This window comes from Erythrolamprus reginae, chromosome 2 (assembly GCF_031021105.1).
Source record: "Erythrolamprus reginae isolate rEryReg1 chromosome 2, rEryReg1.hap1, whole genome shotgun sequence".
In the NCBI taxonomy this organism is placed as follows: domain Eukaryota; kingdom Metazoa; phylum Chordata; class Lepidosauria; order Squamata; family Dipsadidae; genus Erythrolamprus; species Erythrolamprus reginae.
This window is the reverse complement of record NC_091951.1, coordinates 38,733,351-38,755,463: the sequence shown is the minus strand read 5'-3', so window position 1 is coordinate 38,755,463 and position 22,113 is coordinate 38,733,351. Positions and strand designations below refer to the sequence as shown.

General features: G+C 44.9%; 1 protein-coding gene across 1 annotated transcript in view; it reads left to right on the top strand.

Annotated features, from left to right (window-relative positions):
* The first annotated feature begins 1,004 nt into the window (after window positions 1–1,004).
* LOC139158369 (killer cell lectin-like receptor subfamily B member 1B allele C) overlaps window positions 1,005–22,113 on the top strand; it is a 31,356-nt gene continuing 10,247 nt past the window's right edge. The window contains exons 1-3 of the mRNA XM_070735671.1: window positions 1,005–1,343; window positions 6,619–6,717; window positions 17,443–17,619. Coding sequence (XP_070591772.1) covers window positions 1,253–1,343; window positions 6,619–6,717; window positions 17,443–17,619 — 367 coding nt within the window. The 5' untranslated portion in view covers window positions 1,005–1,252. The remainder of the gene's footprint in view (window positions 1,344–6,618; window positions 6,718–17,442; window positions 17,620–22,113) is intronic.

Here is a 22,113-nt window from a genome sequence, read left to right as displayed (position 1 = left end):
CACTAAAAATTATTTTTAAAAAACAATGGTGATCAAAAGAGAAGGTTGCAGCAATCACCATTTGTCAAGGAGAGCTTCTCAAGGACTTCCTAAACGGACCTTAGAAATACACATCTGGTTTTAGTGGCAAAGAACGTGGCTAGGCTACAAAATGGGAGTTACATATGATGTTGCAATTCTTTCTCTAGGGCAAGGGAATCGCCATGTGATGTAACAGGACTTTCCCCCCCTTCGTTAAACTGGGCGGGGGCAAGGGCAGCACGTATCACAGCCAGCCCATGAGCTACGAGTTTGACACCTAGGGGGCAGTGAAGGGCTCTATTTACTTTTCCCTACTGGTACAAGATCCTGAAACTGGTGTCGGCACACCCAACACATGTGCACGCACCTCTGTGCAAGATTTTGTTTCTGCACATGCACCCGAAGTGGTATCTCGCATGAGGACACCTGTGTGGGCGAGATTTCGGCAATTTTTGTCCCTTTTTTTTTGCTTCTGCGCATGCGTCCTTGCATGAGATTTTACTTCGGGTGCATGCAAAGAAGCAAAATATCACACGGAGGCATGTGCACACCTGTTGGGTGTGCGCGCAGTCGGGTCGGTCTCCAGAACCCATCAAAAACCACTAACGGATCGCTGATCCCATTTGTACCGGATGGGGCCCATCACTGCTAGGGGGTGAAGATAGATGAGATACCATTTTAACTTGAAAGTGGGATTTCAGAAATAGACAAATAAAATCCACTCATTCTCAATGGGCAGATTATACTGGACGGATGAAAATGGGGAGGGTGAACATGAAAAGAGAGCAGATGAAACGGCGTGTCCTGGATTGGGGCATAGTTGCCATCCTGGGCTACTGTAGTTTCTTTTGTGTGGGTGGGTGCAGAGGTATTCCACCTGTTGAACCTCCTGGCCTGTTAGTGGAGATCACAAACATAGAATGAAAAAGAGGGCTGTGTGTGAACTTTTAGTCTTAGTTTCCTTTGTAAAATGCAACATTGACTCTTAGCTTCACTTGCACTGTTGTCTGGAAACCACCTAGAAAAGAACACATTCATATTCTCTTAGAGATTTTCCTCTTTTCAGCGTAGGAGCACATAACCACAATTATACATGGGCAGAGAGAATATAATTAACACTTAGGAGAAGTTATAGGTAGCATAGATCAGCAACACTTCCGTTACTCATGTGCGGGCGTATTAAGAACGCCTCGCTTACACCTAACCTGTCTATTTTGGGTTGCAGTTGACCATGGATACCGGTCTGGTCTATGCAGACATCATATGTTCTGCAGATTCCTCATCGAGAAGAAGCTCAAATTTCATTGCTGTTCCACAGGCAGGTAAGATCATTTATTTCAGGACAGCCTCTCGGACTGAGAAAGGCAACATTCTTTCTGAAAGGTCTTCCATTTCAGCCTTTTATATATGTATATATATAAATTATATAAGTAGAAGCCCATAGCCAGTAGAGGGTAGGAATAAGGGGTGCAAATAAAGACCCAGATTTAAGTTATCACTTGGTTGCAAAGCTCACTTTGAGCCAGTCACAATATTTCCCAGGTCAATTTCTCTCCAAAGATTGTTGCTGTAGAGATAACAGAGGGGTGGCACACTACATATGTGTATTTAGCTTGTAGGAAAAAAAACCATTAGATATCATGCAATATTGATTGTAATAACAGAAACAAGTATAATATCCGAGATACTGCTGACAAGAGTGGCTCTGCCTTGTTGCATCTTCTCATAGAGAAAACAGAAAGAAATTCTTTGCACTGGATGTCCTGCAGGTTAACTTTGCTCCCCAGTAATTGTACAAAAGTTACACAAAGCTTAGGGGTCCTTGATGAATGCAGTAATGCAGAGCACTGCGGACTTTGGCACATTAAAAACAAACTGTGGTTGCATTGTTCTGTCATGTATAAAACATTGGCAAAGTGGATCTCTAAAAATACTTGTAAGAATGCAATGGGGAATAGGTATCAAGTACAATTTGAACAGAGTTCTATGTTGGTTAGCTTTGTGCTAAGAGAAAGGCATATTTTATTTCCCTGTGGTTTTACAGATACCAAGAGCTGCCAACCATTACCTCTAAAGGTTAATGTGGCTTGGTACTAGAAATTGTTCTAAATGTCTTGTTCTTCACCTACCCATGCCCATCAATCCTTGAAACAGAGAAACATAGAAGATTGACGGCAGAAAAAGACCTCATGGTCCATCTAGTCTGCCCTTATACTATTTCCTGTATTTTATCTTAGGATGGATATATGTTTATCCCAGGCATGTTTAAATTCAGTTACTGTGGATTTACCACAGTCTTGGTACTTGAACTCTGAAATTTGATCAATTTGAACTTTGATAGGGATCTTCCTCTCTTATCTTCTGAGATAGAAGAACACGGAGAGCCTTTGTTGTTCTTTTTCTTCAATGTCAAAATTGGTTCTCATTACAATTGTTTCACATGTGCTTATTTGCGTCTGTGGAGATTTTCACAGGTCTTGGTTTTTTTGTTTGTTTGTTTGTTTGTTTGTTGTTCATTTTGTTTGTTTGTTCGTTTGTTGATTTGATTTGATTTCTGTGCCGTCCTTCTCCTGGGACTCAAGGCAGCTCACAGCATGTAGAAATCAAACATTACATATTAAAATCCGCATAATTAAAAGTTGCAACATATTCATGCATCATCCATCATACATTCATTAATTGGGTGGGGCAAGGTATTAAAATTTGAATGGCCCCAGACCTGCCAGCAGAGGTGGGTCTTTAAATGTTTACACAAGACAGGGAGAATGGAGCAGTATGGAACTCGGAGTGGACATTTTACCCACCTCGGAAGGATGGAAGGCTGAGTCAACCTTGAGTCGGTGGTGAGATTTGAACTGCTGAACTACAGGTAGCAGTTAGCTGAAGTAGCCTGCAGTGCTGCACTCTAACCACTGCACCACCCCCACTCTGAACATCCTCAGGGTTCTGGAAAGTAAATCTTGTCACCCATAGTGTTTGTCTTTTAGAACAGGGGTGTCAAAATGGCGGCCAATGGGCTGAATGTATAATATGTGGGCCATACCCACCCCAGTTCTGCAAAAGGAAAAAAAAACCTTAAATACATTCAAATTTTACTTCAAAACTGATTCTTCTTTTTAAAAAGATCAGTTATAATTCACTTAATTCAAATTGAATCAAATTTGAATTAAAATGATTGAATTTGTAAGCCGCCCAAATTCAATCAGCTTAACTTGGCATATTAGCAAAAATTAAGAAAAATGTAACTGTCATGCATTTCATCTGAGCAAGTTTTAAAATTCTTTGTCCAATACAGAGTGCTAATATAAACTGCAAAATAATTTGGCATGTATTGATTTATGAACAGCTCCTAGAAATTGTAATGTAATGTTGTTATTTCTGATAATACTTAATGGACTTTTGCTGTTTAATAGAGGGGGTTGAGATATGAAATGAAGAAATATATTTTAAGGGATGGTAATAACCTGTTAAAATGGCTAAGATAATGAATTTGTTGATCAGAAGGTCAGCAGTTCAGCGGTTCGAATCCCTAGTGCGTAACAGAGCGAGCTCCCACTACTTGTCCCAGCTTCTGCCAACCTAGCTGTTCAAAACCATGTAAAAAATGCAAGTAGAAAAATAGGGACCACTTTGGTGGAAAGGTAATAGTGCTCTGTGCACCTTCGGTGTTTAGTCATGCCGGCCGCAATACGACGGAGACGTCTTTGGACAGCGCTGCCTCTTCAGCTTAGAAACAGAGATGAGCATTGCCCCCTAGAGCCAGGAATGACTAGCACACATCTGCAGGGGAACCTTTACCTAATCAATTGTTAATGTAGATTAATATAGATTATACTTGCTAGGAACGACTAGCACATATCTGCAGGAGAACCTTTACCTTATAAGCTGTTAATGTAGATTATACTTGCTTGGGATTTTTCTTTTTCCTCTCTCTTTTCCTTTTTCTATACTTTTAAATTTATTCTGTAGTTTTTACTTGTATAATATAATTTTTAAGACAATTTATTTATTTGTTTGTTTGTTTGTTTGTTTTGTATACCGCCCCTCTCCGCAGACTCGGGGCGGCTAACAACAACAATAAGACAATATAAACAAATCCAGTATTTTAAGTTAATTTAAAAACCCTAATTTAATAAACCAATCATACATGCAGACATACCATGCATAAATTTTTTTGTAAGCCTGGGGGAGGAGAATTACTGGGTGGGGGAGAGAAAGTTGACTATAGCCAATACCATTGTTTGGAAATTTATTTATTTAAATATATTTTATGTCCTTGCTATTTACTACACAGCAATGTGTAACCAACATTTAAATTTAACTATAATTTCAATCGGGAAACTGTAAGCATCTTAAACCCAGCCAAGTCTAAAACTCTGGGCAATTCCTGGAAGCCTCGCATCAGACAAATTAGCCATCAACAAGCACATAAATATAAACAACATTTGTGTACCATTCAAAAGAGACAGTCAAAAAGCTTAAAGCAGAATATCATTTCCTCAGCCAGCAATCAAGATACAGATAAACAGGGATTAACATCAGAATTAATACCATACCAATAATCAAGCAATAAACAATATCCCAATTAAAGAATTACTAACTCGGTTAGACAATCAAGCCCTAAACAACAGCTTTATCAAGAAACTAGCAAAAAGGGAATAATATTCCCAACAACATTGCTGGGGCAAGGCATTGTATATAAACAGAAAGCAAATCCCACTTCTTTTAGCACTGATGATGTTACCTGCTTCAGTAACGAAATGTCTGCAAGAAAACAACCAAGCTCAAAAATTCAAGCTTGAGCTGCAAATATTTTTTTTTCTATTGGAAACATTTGGATTAAATAAAATGGACTAAAAGCATTAAAAAAAAAAAAGTAACACAGGACAAAATGCAGTCTGCTGGGTAATACATAAAACAAAACCAAGTTTTTAAAATTATACTTTTATTCATTAAATAAAAAAGCAAAAATGAAGAAAAGTGAAACAAATGCATACACATTTGCAATACAGTGGTACCTCTACCTAAGAACGCCTCTACTTATGAACTTTTCTAGAAAAGAACCGGGTGTTCAAGATTTTTTTGCCTTTTCTCAAGAACCATTTTCCACTTACAAACCTGAGCCTCCGAAACTGTAACCGGAAAAGGCAGGGAGAAGCCTCCGTGGGGCCTCTCTAGGAATCTCCTGGGAGGAAACTGTAACCGGAAAAGGCAGGGAGAAGCCTCCGAGGGGCCTCTCTAGGAATCTCCTGGGAGAAAACAGGGCCGGAAAAGGCAGGGAGAAGCCTCCAAGGGGCCTCTCTAGGAATCTCGTGGGAGGAAACTGTAACCGGAAAAGGCAGGGAGAAGCCTCCGAGGGGCCTCTCTATGAATCTCCTAGGAGAAAACAGGGCCGGAAAAGGTGGGGAGAAGCCTCCGTGGGGCCTCTCTTCGAATCTCCTGGGAGGAAACAGGGCCTTCACCCTCCCTGTGGTTTCCCAAATCACACACATTATTTGCTTTTACATTGATTCCTATGGGGAAAATGGCTTCTTCTTACAAACTTTTCTACTTAAGAACCTGGTCACGGAATGAATTAAGTTCATAAGTAGAGGTACCACTGTATAAGATGGGGTGAAAAGGGGACAGAGTAGTAACAAAAAAGGCATGCCTCCAAGTGGGAAAAACAACAAAATATATAAAAACGTCCTACACAGCAGTGGATTGTTCCCTGTTTGGCCCAATTCTGCAAACCGATAGCGGCGGCAGTGGGAGACTCCACCCACCTGCCCAGGATGCTTCTGTGCCTGCACAAGAACACACATGTCATGAGAGAACCAGTAGTGACAGGTTTTAGAACCCACTACTGATCCTACAATACATATTTTAAAATTGAGTGGCAAAATGAGAGGGAGGAAAGCTTGTAACAATCAGAAAGGGAATTTGGAATAAGGAAGCAAAAGTTTATTTGGCAAAGGCTTGGAATATCACATGCCTGCAACAGAAGGTCAAGGAGGACATGTTGAGCTGAGCGATTCAATAACTTGCCTTTCTAGCATGACTTACTTACTTACTTACTTACTTACATTTATTTGTTTATTTGTTTGTTTATTTATTTATTTATTTGTTTGTTTGTTTTTGTTTGTTTGTTTGTTTATTGGATTTGTATGCCGCCCCTCTCCATAGACTCGGGGCGGCTAACAACAGTGACAAAAAAACAGAATGTAAAAATCCAATACTACAACAGTTAAAAACCCTTGTTATAAAACCAATCATACATACAAACATACCATGCATAAAATGTAGAAGCCTAGGGGGAAAGATTATCTTAATTCCCCCATTCCTGATGGCAGAGGTGGGTTTTGAGGAGCTTATGAAAGGCAAGGAGGGTGGGGGCTATTCTAATCTCTGGGGGGAGTTGGTTCCAGAGGGTCGGGGCCGCCACAGAGAAGGCTCTTCCCCTGGGCCCCGCCAACTGACATTGTTTAGTTGACGGGACCCGGAGAAGGCCCACTCTATTTAGTAGAAGTGTCAGACGATCTGCAAAATACATAAGATAAAGCTCGTATCTACTTAGGTTAGAGTAACATCCCAAATGTTTTTATTTGAATTTTGCAGATCACAGAATATGCCCTCGTTGGCATCGGATTGTTCTATGGATTTCTTGCACTGGGAATGTTCTCTTGATGGTGGCTGTGATACTGATGTGGGTTAATGGTAAGTATCGTAGGAGGGGAGAGCACGACAAAGCTCCATAAGTAAGAATGAAATGTACTCAGCAGACACCCCTTTCCGATTCAAGGATTAAAAGCATCCCTTCTCGTAGAAGGGTAAATAAGACAGCTTCTCAGATCCAGTTTTCTTTATAAAATACAGTGGACCCAGCTTTAGCATCCTTCAAAACTTGTCCCCTCCCCACTCAGGTTAAGGAAGTCTTAAACAAGGGTGGGTGCTGACTTACCTTGCAGCCGGTTCACTTCCTCCCAGGCCATGTGCAGTGCTGAAAAATCTGCAAATAAATAAATAAATAAAAGCCAAAAACAACATAGTGACCGTATACACCGTTCCAGAAATGAAACTTCTGCACATGCTGAGAAGGAAAAAAAATATTTAAGGAAATTCAAAAATTTCTTTTTAAAAATCCAAAACCAAGAGGGTGACCACATGCACAGTGCTGGAAATCCTGCTTCTGCACATGCTCAGAAGAAAAAAAAATCAAAAAAAGGTGGCGGTGCCCATGGACTTGCACCGACTGAACCAGTTCTGTGATGTCATTGTGACATCACCAGAAGGTCACCAGTTCAGGTGAACGAGTCAAAACTGGAGGAACCCACCTCCCCTCCTAGATTGTATCAACAGAGAAATAATATCAAAATATTATTATTATTATTATTATTATTATTATTATTATTATTATTATTAATTAGTTTTGTATGCCACCCCTCTCCGGAGACTCGGAGCGGTATCAAAAACACATGAAGTGTTATGGCTACTTTAAGATGTACTGGGATTAATAATACCATAACAAGATCAATCCAGACAAGACGGAGTGGTTGTGGGTACTGCCTCCCAAGGACACGTCCATCTGTCCTTCCATCACCCTGCAGGGAGAGCTTTTGCCCCCCTCAGAGAGATTCACAACTTGGGCATCCTCCTCGATTCATGGCTGACTTTAGATCATCATCTCTCAGCTGTGGCAAGGGAGCGGTTGCCCAGGTTCGCCTGGTGCGACAGTTGCGGCCCTATTTGAATAGGGAGTCTTTGCTCACAGTCACTCACGCCCTTATCACCTCGAGGTTCGATTACTGCAATGGTCTCTACATGGGGCTATCTTTGAAAAGTGTTCAGAAACTACAAATTGTGCAGAATGCAGCCACACGAGCTATTATAGGCCTACCAAGATATGCCCATGTCTCTCCAGCACTCCGCTGACTACATTGACTGCCAACTGGTTTCCGGACACAATTCAAAGTGTTGGTTATGACCTATAAAGCCCTACATAGCATAGTACCAGATTACCTATGGGACCACCTTCTGCCGCATGAATCCCAGCATCTGATTAGGTCCCACAGAGTTGGCCTTCTCTGGGTCCCGTCAACTAGACAATGTCATTTGGCGGGTCCTAGGGGAAGAGTCTTCTCTGTGGGGGGCCCGGCCCTCTGGAATCAACTCCCCCCAGAGATTCACACTGCCCCCACCCTCCTTGCCTTTTGTAAGAACCTGAAAACGCACTTATGTCGTCAGGCCTGGGGTCACCAGACTCCAGCCTCTGCCCAGTAAATGTATTGGATGTGACAGTATGCATGTGATGGTTTCATTTTAAAAGATTAGTTTTAAGATAATTTTTAAATTAACTATTTTATTAATTGGCTTAGAAATGTTTTACATATTGTATCTTTTTTATCGAAATGTTGTAAGCTGCCTCGAGTCCACGGAGAGGGGCAGCCTATAAGTCAAATAAATAAATAAATAAATAAATAAATAAATAAATAAATAAATAAATAAATAAATGAATGAATGAATGAATGAATAAATAAACAAATAAACAAACAAACAAACAAACAAACAAACTGTAATACTGGGTCTAGTTTTGGACACCACAATATAAAAGAGGTGTTGAAACTCTAGGTAGAGTGCAGAGAAGAGCAACAAAGATGATTAATGGACTGAAGGCTAAAACGTACAATGATCAGTATCCCAATCACGTTACTGTATGTCTAGAGTTGTGCGTGGATGTTAACTGGTTTGTATTGGATATTGAGATTGTATTTGTGATTAGAAGTGTAAAGAGATTATTCTACCTTGTTGCTGTATATAATATAACATGGGATTTTTGCTGAAATTTTAAAATTAAGGGAGACTAGGATGGCACCATTTCGGCCTTGTTCTGGCCTCATCAGCTAGCCACACCCTTACTGGGATTTGATCCGGCAGCTTTTGCCTTGTAAGGCAGAGAATTAACAGCTGAGCCACCAGACCTGATCCCTTCAGCTCTGTACCATAAAACACACACACACACACACACATATGTCACATGTCTTTGCTGATTTGAAAATTAAGGGAGACTAGGATAGATCTATTTCGGCCTTATTTTGGCCTCATCAGCTAGCCATACCCTCACTGAGACTTGAACCTGCAGTCTTTGCCTTGTAAGGCCGAGAATTAACCTCTAGGCTACAGTATCCAGTCCTTTCAGCTCTGTACCAGGGAAGGGTTACATTTTGTGTCGAATCACCCTGGTATATTGAAGGAACATCACAGCTCCTTTTTTGCCTCTCGACAATATATATACAATATATATATATTGTACTGGTTTATGTGTCTGAACAGTCCATTACTATTACCATTCACACCTAATGCTGTTTTTGAGTTGTTTTGTGGATATATTTTTCCCTAAACAATCTATCAGTGTGCATGCACATTGGCGAGCTGGTCTTCACACATGCATTCATGCCAAAAACTGGAAGACCAGGTGGCCAGTGTGCATGCACATGCTGGAAACCAGGAACACATGGGCCAGGCAGCTGCTCTTCCCGTTTACAGCATGCACACCAGGGGTGGGTTCCTCCTGGTTTGGACCAGTTCACCTGAACTGGTAGCATCCTGCTGGTGATGTCATCATGACATCATCAAACTGGATTGGTCGGTGCCGGTTCATGGACGCTGCCATTTTTTAAAAAAAATTGAATTTCTTTTTTTCCTTCTGAACATGCGCAGAAGCTGAGTTCTAGCACTGTGTATGCGGTCGCCATCTTTTTGGGGGCTTTGTTATTTCTTTATTTATTTCGGATTTTTCGTTTATGTCCATGAGGTGCGCCGACGCAGTGTGGGATGGAGCGAACCGGCAGTAAGGTAAGTTGTAACTCATTTCTGACGCGCATGCTCCCATTTCAGTACTCAATGCCAAAAAGGTTTGTCAACACTGATATAGGGTGCCATTCTTGAACATGAGGTTGGACTAGAAGAGCTCCAAAGTCCTTTCAACTCTGTTATTCTATATTCTAAACTGAATTGATCCTGAGTGGACACAAGTGGGCACAGTTGGAATGTTCAGAGACTGCAGCTAGTCCAAAATTTATTATTTATTTATTTATTAGATTTGTATGCCGCCCCTCTCCGGAGACTTGGAGCGGCTTGCCAAGGCATATCCATATCTCACGATCACTCCACGAGCTGCATCAGCTACCGATTGGTGTCCAAACGCAATTTAATGTGTTGGTCATTACCTATAAAACCCTACATGGCTTAGGACCAGATTACCTATGGGACTGTCTCCTGCTTCACATATCCCAGTGGCTGGTCAGGCCCAACAGAGTCGGCCTTCTTCAGGTCCTGTCAGCCAAGCAATGCCGACTGTCATGGCCTAGGGGAAGGGCCTTCTTTCTGGCAGCTCCAGCCCTTTGGAATCAACTCACCCCAGAGATTCGCACTACCCTCACCCTCCCAGCCTTCCGAAGGTTTTAAAAAGACACCTCTATTGGTAGGCCTGGGGCTATTTAGCATTTATCAAGATCAGGCCTACCTGAGAGAATATTCCAAATTGCAGAGAGAAGAATTGTATAACTTGAACAATGTAAAACTGCCTAGTCATGGTGAATATGCAAACTATAATGTAACCTGATTGGCTGACAAAAGTACATAATGCACCTTTGCATAGGTGTTGGTGTGGCTTGGCTTGGCTTGAAGATATTGTGGCTAAGTATAGTTTAGAGTGGCTTGTAAATTAGGTGGATTGTGATGGATGAAGAATTGTACTTGTTGTATCCTGTAATGGCTACCTTGTAACTCTGTAAATAGTTTGTTCCTCTTTCGGCGCTGTCTGAGGCCAAGCAGGAAGTCGCTCCTGATTGGCTCAGACGCGGCCGGCTCTGGCTTTGGCGGGAACCGCAAATATATAAAAGGAGCGGTTTCTCCAGCCAGAGTCAGTCGGTACTCGCTGAATTGTCACTTTGCCTTGCTGAGCTGTCACTTGTTCTCTGAGCTGAATAAAAGTACCGATTGCTCAAAACCCTGTCTCTGGGTCTACTTCACTGGCGACGAACGGACGGAAGAAACTTCGCGTGCAACATGGACAAAATCCAGATCGGCCAGGCTCCGGAAATCTTCGATCCCGAGAAATCGACATGGGACGAGTACATGGCCACCTTCGAGATCTTCCTCGAGGCGGCGGGAATGCAGGACGCCGAAGCCGATCGCAGACGGGCTATTTTCCTTAACTACTGCGGCGCAGAAATCCGCAGACTAGCCCAAACTCTCACCGAACCAGAACAAGCAAGAGCCACAGCGTGGGACGTCCTACAACAAAAACTGGCGAGCCACTTCAAGCCGACCAAACCAGCCATGGTTTTTCGGCACCAATTCCACATGATGGTTCAGAGAGAAACCGAGTCGATCAGCCAGTTTACAACGCGGCTGCGAACGGTACTTGCTCAATGCAAGTTTAAAGACCCGGAAGCTCGCCTCACCGACGCCCTGGTTTTCGGCATGAAAAGCAACACGGTGAGAAATAAACTCCTCATCGAAGAAGAGCCGACTCTACAAACCGTAATTAAACTGGCGCAAACCGCAGAAGCAGCCGACGCGGCGGCGAGAGAACTGAAAGAGCACGGAAGGCGAGAAATCATTGCGAAAATCGACTCCGTGTCTCCCAGCGCCGTGGAAACAGACAACCCCAGCCAACAAAGTTCCAGCGGAGACAACTGCCTCCTGGTGCAAGACCAGCCGAGACACCTGAGAGCTACTCACCCAGCCCCCTGCGCGGGCTGCCGGGGAAATCACCAGCACCATCGATGCCCCTTCCGAGACGCTACATGCCGCCGTTGCAACCGGAGAGGCCACATCGCCATCGCATGCAGAGCAACAGCGCCAGAGGACACATTTGCCACACCGCAATACCAGCGACCTCAAAACCAGACCCCCCCAAGCGCGAGAAAGGAGACCATTCCGCAACGCGGGTCAAAGGAACTACTCAACCGCTAACCGCGACTACTATAGAGGTAACTCTCAATTTTCCGTGAATAACACGGCAACCAAAAAGGGGGCTAAAATTGTTATATCACTGTTACTCAATAACCAACCTTGCTCAATGGAGCTGGATACGGGCTCTAGATATACCATCATGCCCTGGGAAAAATTTAAACTGTATATGCCTAATGTATCTAAGGCTGACCTAAATCAAACCTCTTTGGTGATTAGAGACTTTCAGGGGGGAGTAATCTCGGTCTTGGGAACAGCAAATGTACCTATCGCATTCAAGAATGTTAAATGTACCCTTCCCATGCTTATTGTAACAGGGGCCAAGCACTCTCTTCTGGGTTTAGCATGGATGGAACCACTGGGGATCGAGATTTCGGGTGTGTGTAATGTAAACTGTTGTGATATGCCTAACTTTGTGAAAGAGTTCCCTGAAGTGTTCAGCCCCACACTGGGATTGTATAAGGGGCCCCCTATATCTTTCTCTATTGACCCCAAGGTCCCACCGATCAGACTAAAACCTCGCAGGGTCCCCCTGCCGCTCCTCCCCAAACTAGATATACAGCTGGACAAACTCATTAGCCAAGGTATTTTGGTCCCTGTGGAGCAGGGGCCATGGGAAACTCCCATAGTTACCCCTCTGAAGCCAGATGGCTCTTTAAGAGTTTGCGCTGATTACAAATCAACCCTAAACAAGGCACTCCAACACCACCCCTACCCCATCCCGGTTGTGCAACAACTGCTACACTCCCTGGGGGAGGGGAAAAGGTTCGCAAAGATCGACCTGGCGCAAGCTTACCAGCAACTCCCGGTCGATGAACAAACAGCAAACGCTCAAACAATTGTAACGCACAGGGGGGCTTTCAAATGCACGAGGTTACAGTTTGGGGTAAGCATAGCCCCAGGAATATTCCAGAGCATCATGGAACGCCTATTGTCAGGGGTAAATGGGGCCATTCCATACTTTGATGACATCTTAATTGCAGGGGAAAACCAGGAACAAGTAAACAAAAGAATAAGGGAAGTACTTAAGAGGTTACAGGACAAAGGTTTAAGAATCAAGCCTGATAAATGTGTCTGGGGAACCAACAGTATAGAATTCCTAGGATATAAAATAGATAAGGAAGGTATCCACCCCACAACAGAGAAGCTGAGAGCAATTAGAGAAGCCCCAGAGCCACGAGATAAGAATGAGTTGCAGGCATTTTTGGGCCTCCTTAATTTTTATTCCGTTTTCTTAAAGCAGAAGGCAACAGTAGCAGAGCCTCTCCATCGTTTACTCCAGAAGGAAGCCCGCTGGACATGGGGGAAAACTGAACGTGAAGCTTTTTCTCAAATAAAAAATTTATTAACCTCTAAAAGTGTAGTAGTCCAATATAGTGCTTCACTACCCATTAGGCTCACGTGCGACGCTTCGCCGTACGGCATAGGAGGAGTCCTAGCTCACGTTCTACCTAATAAGACAGAGGCCCCAATAGCATTTTTTTCTAGAACCATGACCAGCACAGAAAGGAATTATAGCCAGTTAGACAAGGAGGCTCTAGCATTAGTGGCAGGGGTAAAGAAGTTTCACAATTACATTTTTGGAAGAAGCTTTGAGCTAGTCACGGACCACAAACCCTTACTAGGCCTGCTAGCCCCCAACAAGCCCACTCCACCTTTCATGTCTCCAAGACTAATCAGATGGGCTCTTTTCCTCTCTGGGTATCAGTATGAGCTCACCCACAAGGGGGGGAAGGAAATCAATCATGCAGACGGCCTAAGCAGATGCCCCATAGCAGACTTAGTGGAAGACCCTGTTCCTTCCACAGATGTGTTAATGATAGAACTCGAGGAAAACCCACTAACCACAGCAAAAGAGGTAGCTGCACACACGCAGCAAGATCAAATCCTTAAACAAGTGGTGAACTGTGTTCTAAAGGGATGGCAAAATGATGTTGTGAAAACTGAATTGTGTGATTTTAAAAACAAAAGACTTGAATTATCGTATGTAAAAGGTTGTTTACTGTGGGGGGATAGAGTGATCATTCCCAAAAGCCTAAGGGGAAAGGTACTCAAAATGTTACATGTGGGTCATCCTGGGATTGTCAGGATGAAGAGCCTGGCAAGGGGGCATTTATGGTGGCCAGGGCTAGATGCTGATATTGAAAATTGGGTTTCAAAGTGTGATCCGTGCCAAGAGTCACGACCCAGTCCCCCCAAAACAACTCCAGCTGAGTGGGAACAGCCTGCTGGTCCTTGGTCTAGAATCCACATTGATTTTGCTGGCCCAGTGGGGTCTCAGTATTTTTTAATAGTGGTTGATGCTTTCTCAAAATGGTTGGAAATAATAGCAATGAACAACATAACCACAAGTGCCACTATCAAGGTATTGAGCAGACTGTTTGCATCCCATGGTTGCCCAGATCTCTTAGTGTCTGACAATGGGCCACAGCTGACAGCCAGGCAATTCGAATTGTTCCTAGATGGCCTAGGGGTCAGGCATGCCCTCATCTCGCCTTATTCGCCCTGGGCTAACGGATTGGCAGAACGTTACGTACGGGTGGCAAAGGAGGCATTGCGCAGATCAGGCCCTGGAGATGTGCAACAGAACTTGGACCAATTCCTACTCACCCAACACATTACCCCTAACTCGCACACACATGTAAGCCCTGCAGAGTTATTGATGGGAAGGAAATTGTGGTCACCACTAGACAGGTTAAACCCAAGGTTCTGTGTTAATAATAACCAAATGTGTACAAAACCTGAAAGGGAAATGTATTTGGGACAAAATGTATATGTAAAATGTTTTGATGGAAATGTAAACTGGATGAAGGGAATTATTGTTAAGCAAAATGCACCTAAGACCTATGTTGTTAAACTAGAGGATGGTCGCTTGTGGAAACGACACATAGACCACATTCGGAAGCGAACAGAAAATCAATTGCCACAAACCGCTGACATGGACTCTCCCCCTTCAACAGACTTTAGTACATTGCCCGAAATAAGAGACACGCAAAGAGACTTATCGGGCCAGGGGGAACCATCCAGCGACGCCGAACCATCCTCGTCCTCCGAAGCCTTCGTTGGGCCCGCCAGGCCAAGTCCGCAACACCGGGAGAACAGCGGCGAGCCATCCTCCACAGTCGGTGGCGAAGGAGAAATTGAACTGCGCAGGTCAGCGCGAGTTCCTCAGAGGCCCCACCGATTGGACGACTTTGTCACATGGCTTCTTGATGGATGTGTCCAACTATGAGGGGAGGGGTGTTGTATCCTGTAATGGCTACCTTGTAACTCTGTAAATAGTTTGTTCCTCTTTCGGCGCTGTCTGAGGCCAAGCAGGAAGTCGCTCCTGATTGGCTCAGACGCGGCCGGCTCTGGCTTTGGCGGGAACCGCAAATATATAAAAGGAGCGGTTTCTCCAGCCAGAGTCAGTCGGTACTCGCTGAATTGTCACTTTGCCTTGCTGAGCTGTCACTTGTTCTCTGAGCTGAATAAAAGTACCGATTGCTCAAAACCCTGTCTCTGGGTCTACTTCAGTACTAAATATTGTAACTGAGAATAGTAGGTAGAGAATTGTGAGTACTTTGTATATTAACTACTAGAGAGCTACAGTGTAAATAGTTAGTGTAGTAAATATTTCCTAAGAAACTCTGTAGTACAGGTACATTCTTCAATTATCCTCAAGATAAAGGTTCCTGGTCTGAGGCAGGCTGCTTAGCTGCTGTGGCTATCTGGGTGGGCTAGCTTCTGCAAAACGCTATTCCAACAGCATTTGGCATCTTGCTCCGGCCGATAATATGAGAGTACGATTGTGATGGACGGATGTGGTTGACTGGTTTTTAATGCCAATGGGTTTTAGAATTTAATTTTAACTTTGGGTTTCTTACGTGCTATATTTTTGTATTTGCTTTTACTTTGTGAGCTGCCCTGACTCCATGGGAGAAGGCTAGAAATCCAAATAGATAGATAGATAGATAGATAGATAGATAGATAGATAGGTAGGTAGGTAGGTAGGTAGGTAAGTAGGTAGGTAAGTAGGTAGATGATAGATAGATGGATAGATAGATAGATAGATAGATAGATAGATAGATAGATAGATAGAAAGATAGGATAAAAAACCAATGACCCAATAAATCACATTGTTTATGTTCTGTGACCAAATCTCAAAGATAACTGCTGTTCTGACCTAGTAAGAGGGGATAAATAATAAAAAGACTATTGAGGTGGGATTGTTTTATTGTATGCTGTGAGCCGCCCTGAGTCTACGGAGAGGGGCGGCATACAAATCTAATAAATAATAATTATTATTTAAAATACTCCAATGTCATGTTGTAATTTGTACCTCGTTTCTCTCTTTATCATTGTTTACAGGCTTAATACATTTATGTTGAAGCTGCAATGTGATTTGATTGCCATTAAGAGAGCCAGGGCTTTGGCTGCAACAATATACAACGGGGCAATCCCATCTTAATGTTGTACTTGCAGACAATTCTCTCAGCCTTTCCCCTAGTTCAGTGAAGGCAAACTTTTTTTGGTTCACGTGCCAAAAGGGGCGTGTGTAGTGTGGTAGCACGTGCCTATACCAATTCCCTCTCCCCCAACACTCACGTGAACCCCCTCGATCTGCCCCCACGCATGCACATAGGCCTTTCTGAAGCCTGATAGGTGGGGGAAAAAATCCCAATGGGCAAACCGGAAGTTTTTGGAAAACTTCTGTTTTGCTGTTGTGCTGTTTTTTGCATTCTGGGGCTTCTGGAAGCTTCCCTGAACCTTCCGTAGTGCAAAAAACAGCACAACGGCAAACCGGAAGTGCATTTTCCGAACTTCCCTGAAGTCTCTGGAGGGCAAAATGGCCTTCCCGAAGGCCAAAAATCAGCTGGACAGCATGCACATGTACACTGGAGCTGAAACATGGCAAAATCTCACATGCCCTTGAATATGGCTCCGCGTGCCAACATCACAGAGCTAGTCCATCATCTTTTTCATCAGGCACTTGTCTTGCTTAATAAAGAGATCAGGAGAATGCAAACCATCGCATGGTGTTTTGTGGTCTGTCAGTTTGTTTAAAGAAGAAATCGCCCCAGGTGAAAATACTAAAGAGACCCAGTTTGGTGTAGTGGTGAAGGGACCAGGCTAGAAGTCAAGAGTTCTAATCCCACCTTAGACATGAAACCCAGTTTGGTGACTATGAGCCAGTCACTGTCTCTCAGCCCACCCTACATTACAGGATGCTGTTGCAGAGAAAATAAAAGGAGGAGGAAGTATTGAGTGTGTTCTTTGCCTTAAGTTATTTATAAAAATAATAAAAGCAGAACATCAGCAAAATAATAAAGTTTGTTAGAGGCTAAATGGAGCCTTAGTACTGTTTGAATATTATTATGAATCCTTGGCAGAATCCAGATGGAACTCTCTCTATATCCAGAATGCAATATCTGTGACGTGCAGTTTTAATTATGTAATTATAATTCTGGCTTAATGTTTTAATAGGCCTGGGTGGCTGTTACTCAACAGCAAGTAACAGAACCTCACAAAACTCCCAGGAAATGACTGGAATTTCATATACACATCAATGCAAAGAAGATGAAAACAAACCAAATAAAGAATTAGAAAAATTCAGGACTTGTCTAAGGCAACATTTGTGTAATGCTACATATCCACTTGCAGGTAACGCTTTCTATTTTTAACTGAAATGTTTCCGTGACCTTTGTTATAATTTTCTCAGAAATTTTGATACCCAAATATATCTATAATCTCTTATTGATTGCTGAATTGCATTTCTGGAATGCCCATCTTCCTCAAGGAGACATCGTCTACCTCAGGGATGGGTTCCTCCCAGTTTGGACCGACATCATGTTGATGTCACCGAACCATATCAGTCATTGCTGTTCCATGGGTGCTACCCTCTTTTTTCTTTTAATGACAAACCATTTTTCTATATATATTACATTTTCCTGATAAAGAAATAAAGGGAGCCTAGTACAGATATATATCAAACTACAGTGGTACCTCATGATACGAACCCCTCGCCATACGAACAACCCGAGATACGAAACCGGGGTTCAGAAATTTTTTGCCTCTTCTTACGAACTTTTTCCGTCTTACGAACCCGCCGCCGCCGCTGAGAAGCCCCGTCGCTCGGCTGTTGCTTTTTGAAACAGCCGGGGGGCTTCTCGGCGTCCTCCTGAACCCAAACGCCAAACCCGAACTTCCGGGTTCAGCGTTCGGGAGGCCGCCGAGAAGCCCCCGGCTGTTTCAAAGGACGACAGCCGGGCGGCCGGGCTTCTCGGCGGCCTCCCGAACGCCGAACCCAGACGTTTGGCAAAAGTTCGGGTTCGGGAGGCCGCCGAGAAGCCCCACCACCCAGCTGTCGCTTTTTGAAACAGCCGGGGGGCTTCTTGGCGTCCTCCTGAACCTGAACGCCAAACACAAACTTCCGGGTTTGGCGTTCGGGAGGCCGCCGAGAAGCCCCCCGGCTGTTTCAAAAGGTGACACCCGGGCGGCGGGGCTTCTCGGCGGCCACCCAAACCCGAACTTTTGCCGAACTTCCGGGTTTGGCATTGGGAGAATGCTGAGAAGCACCCAGCTGTTTCAAAAGGTGACAGCCGGGCGGCGGCGGTTTTTTGCATTTTCTTTTCATTGCACGCATTAATTCATTTTACATTGTTTCCTATGGGAAACAATGTTTCGTCTTACGAACTTTTCACCTTACAAACCTCCCCTGGGAACCATTTAGGTTCGTAAAATGAGGTATTACTGTATTTAGTTCTCATCAGCTAGTCATATCCTTCTGGGATTTAAACTTGGGCTGCTTGCCTAGCGAGATAAGTTAGAATCCAACCCTGAGATATATATGTATATAATCAAAAGAATAGCAACAAAGTATAATCATGGAAGCCATTGAAATAGAAAAACACCCCCACAATATGAACAAACATGATGATACTTCCCACCTACCAGACATCTGAAAACCAGCCCTCATTAACAAACATATCCCAGCCATACAAACTGAAACCAGACACAGAACAACACAGGACACTACCACCACTCGCCTCCACCAGACCCAAACACACACACACAGAGAAGACCAAATAAAAACCTCAAACTCATCCCTGACTAGACAGAGTGGCTGTGGGTTCTGCCTCCCAAGGACAATTCCATCTGTCCATTCATCACCCTGACACACACTACAAAACAGCTAAATAGTCTGCGAACTCCAACTACTCAGGATATCACCCCAATACACAAACATCAACTAATCAGCATACATCCATTACATCAATGACCCCAGGTGTTACCCCACTGACTCACCAGGAAGTTTCAACACAGCTTGCAGCTGCTGAGCCAGAACTCCACACACACACACCAGTATTTATAGAGGGAAAGCAGCTCAGGTCTCGCTGTGTTCGCCCTAGCACAAGGACAAAAGCTCCAGCGTTTGGATGACGAGTGGGACATTGTCAAAACATTGCCAGAAATCTCTGAAACTTACACGGGAAGAAACCCGAATATGCCAAGACCTTCATACACACACACACACACACACACACACACACACACACATACTGTATACTGTACATATATATACTGGATACTGTAACCAGGGCCACCATCAGGAATTTTGGGGCCCCATACAGCCTAAGTGTCTGCCCCCCCCCCGCCATTTTAAAACTATTTTAAGTCGCCAAGCCACTCCATCCCCCGGGGATCATTTCCCGCTTCACGCCAAGCGAGGCGGTCCCATAGGCCAGTGTTTCCCAACCTTGGCAACTTGAAGATATCTGGACTTCAACTCCCAGAATTCCCCAGCCAGCAAACGCGAGGAGCTGGAAAGGACGAGGGGAGAGAAAAAGCAGGGTACCAGCAGTCAGGCGGGTGTCTTGAGGGGGCACTCCCATCTGGAAAGAAGGGAAGAAAGGCGAGGGCGAGCTATGAAGGAAGGAGGGAGGGAGGGAGGAATGGTAAAAGGGGCGATCAAGAGAGGAATGGGTGAATGAATGGACGGAGGGTGGGAAGGAAGGAAGGAAAGAGGGAAGGGACAGGAACAGAAGAAGGGTGCAAAAAAGCAAGGAAAGGTGTGAAAGGGGAGAGTAAGAGAGGAAGGAGTGAAAGAAGGGAATGAGGGAGGAAAGAAGGGAGGAAGGAAAAGGAAAGCAAGAAATGGAGGGAGGAAAGGAAGGAAGGAAGGAAGGAAAGAAAGAAAGAAAGAAAGAAAGGGGGAAGGGACAGGAACAGAGGAAGGAAGCAAGGAAACTTATGAAAGGGGAGAGTAAGAGAGGAAGGACTGAAGTGAGGGAGGGAGGGAAGAAGGTAGGAAGGAGAAAGAAAAGAAGAAATAGAGGAAGGGTAGGTAAAAGAGAGAAAGAAAAAGAGCAAGAAAGAAAGCAAGAAAGAGAGAAAGAAAGAAAATGAAAGAGAAATAAAAATAGAGAGAGGGAATGAAAGAAATGGAAGGAGGGAAGGAAGGAGAGAAAGAAAGAGAAAGAAAGAAAGCAAGAGAAAGAAAGAAAGGCAACTTCAAAGAAAGGCTCACTGAGCATCTCTCACTCTCTCTCTCTTTCTATCCCTCTTTCTTTCTTTCTCTTCCTTTCTCTCTCTCCTCTTCCTTTATCTCCTCTTTCTCTCTCCCTCTCTCTTTCTCTCCCCCCTCTCTCCCCCTTTCCCTCTCTCTTTCTCTCTCTCCCTCTCTTGCTATCTCTCCCCCCTCTCCCTCTCTCTTTCTCTCCCCCCTTTCCCTCTCTCTCTCTCCCCCTCTCTTGCTATCTCTCCCCCCTCTCCCTCTCTCTTTCTCCCTCTCCCTCTCTTTCTCTCTCTCCCCCCTCTCTCTTTCTCTCTCCCCCCTCTTTCTCTCTCTTTTTCTCACTTTCTCTCTCTTGTTTTCTTTCTGTCTCTTTTGCTTTCTCTCTCTCTCTCACTCTTTCTCTCTTGTTTTCTTTCTCACGCTCTTTCTCTCTCTTGTTCTCTCTCTCTTGCTATCTCTTTCTCTCCCCCCTTTCTCTCACTCTCTCTTTCTCACTTTCTCTCTATCTTGCTGTCTATTGCTCTCACTCACTCTCGTTCTTTCTCCGTTCTTCTCAGCGGTGATGCGTGCACGCCCTGCCTGTCTCACCTTTGCCGAGAGCACTTTCGTCCCGGGCTCTCAGCAAGGGGGTTGCAGGAGAGATGTGGCAGGCATTCTCTCAGCGGAGGCTGGCGAATGTGATATTCAATGTCGGGGGTGCACGGGCGGTTGCGCGCGCTCCCTATCTTCCTGCTAGCCCACTCGGAATATTCAAAATAAGAAAAGTCTGTGCCGGTGAAGGTTTTTCTTATTTTGAATATTCCGAGTGGGCTAGCAGGGAGATAGGGAGCATGCGCAACCGCCCGCGCGCCCCCGACATTGAATATCACCTTTGCCAGCCTCCGCTGAGAGAACGCCTGCCCCGTCTCTCCTGCAACCCCCTTGCTGAGAGCCAGGGACGAAAGTGCTCTCGGCAAAGGTGAGGCGGGCAGGGCGTGCGTTCCGGGTGCGGGAGGAGGTGGCGGAGGAGCAGAGGGGGCAGATCGGGCAGGCGGTGGGCAGCGCGGAAAGGTCGAGGGGGCCAGAGGCACCGTGGGGAGGCAGGGGCAGCCACAGCTCCCTTCCCTTCTGCTGCCGGCGCCTCCCCGCCCCCCCGCGGGCTGGCGGGGGGATGGGGACTGCGCGCCCATGGAAAACGGCACGCGGCTGAGAGAAAGAGAGAGGGGGGAGAGGGGCTTACTACCCGCTGCGGCTGTCGCTGCCGCCACCATCACCCTCCCGCTGCGCGCCGCCCTCCCGCTGCCGCTACCCTCCCACCAGCCCCAAAGCTCACCTGCTGCAGCCGCCAGGGAAGCTCCAGCCAGGCGGGGCGCTGCAGTTGCCGGAAAACTTGAAAGGCGCTAAGAAGGAAGCTCAGCTTCCTCTTCTCACAACTTTTTGAACAGTTAGGGGCCCCGGCCTTCTGGCGCCAAATTTGCAGCTCCTTGCACATGCGCAAAAGGGCCCGGTCTTTTTCTTTTCTGAGGTGACAGTCTGCGCATGTGCAAGGAGCTGCTGACTGCGGGCCCTCTAATTGGTCAATTTCACCGGGCCCGGTACGGGGCTCCCAGTAATACCCGTCTATCGGCGGCCCTGACTGTAACCTAGAGGTTAATTTTCTG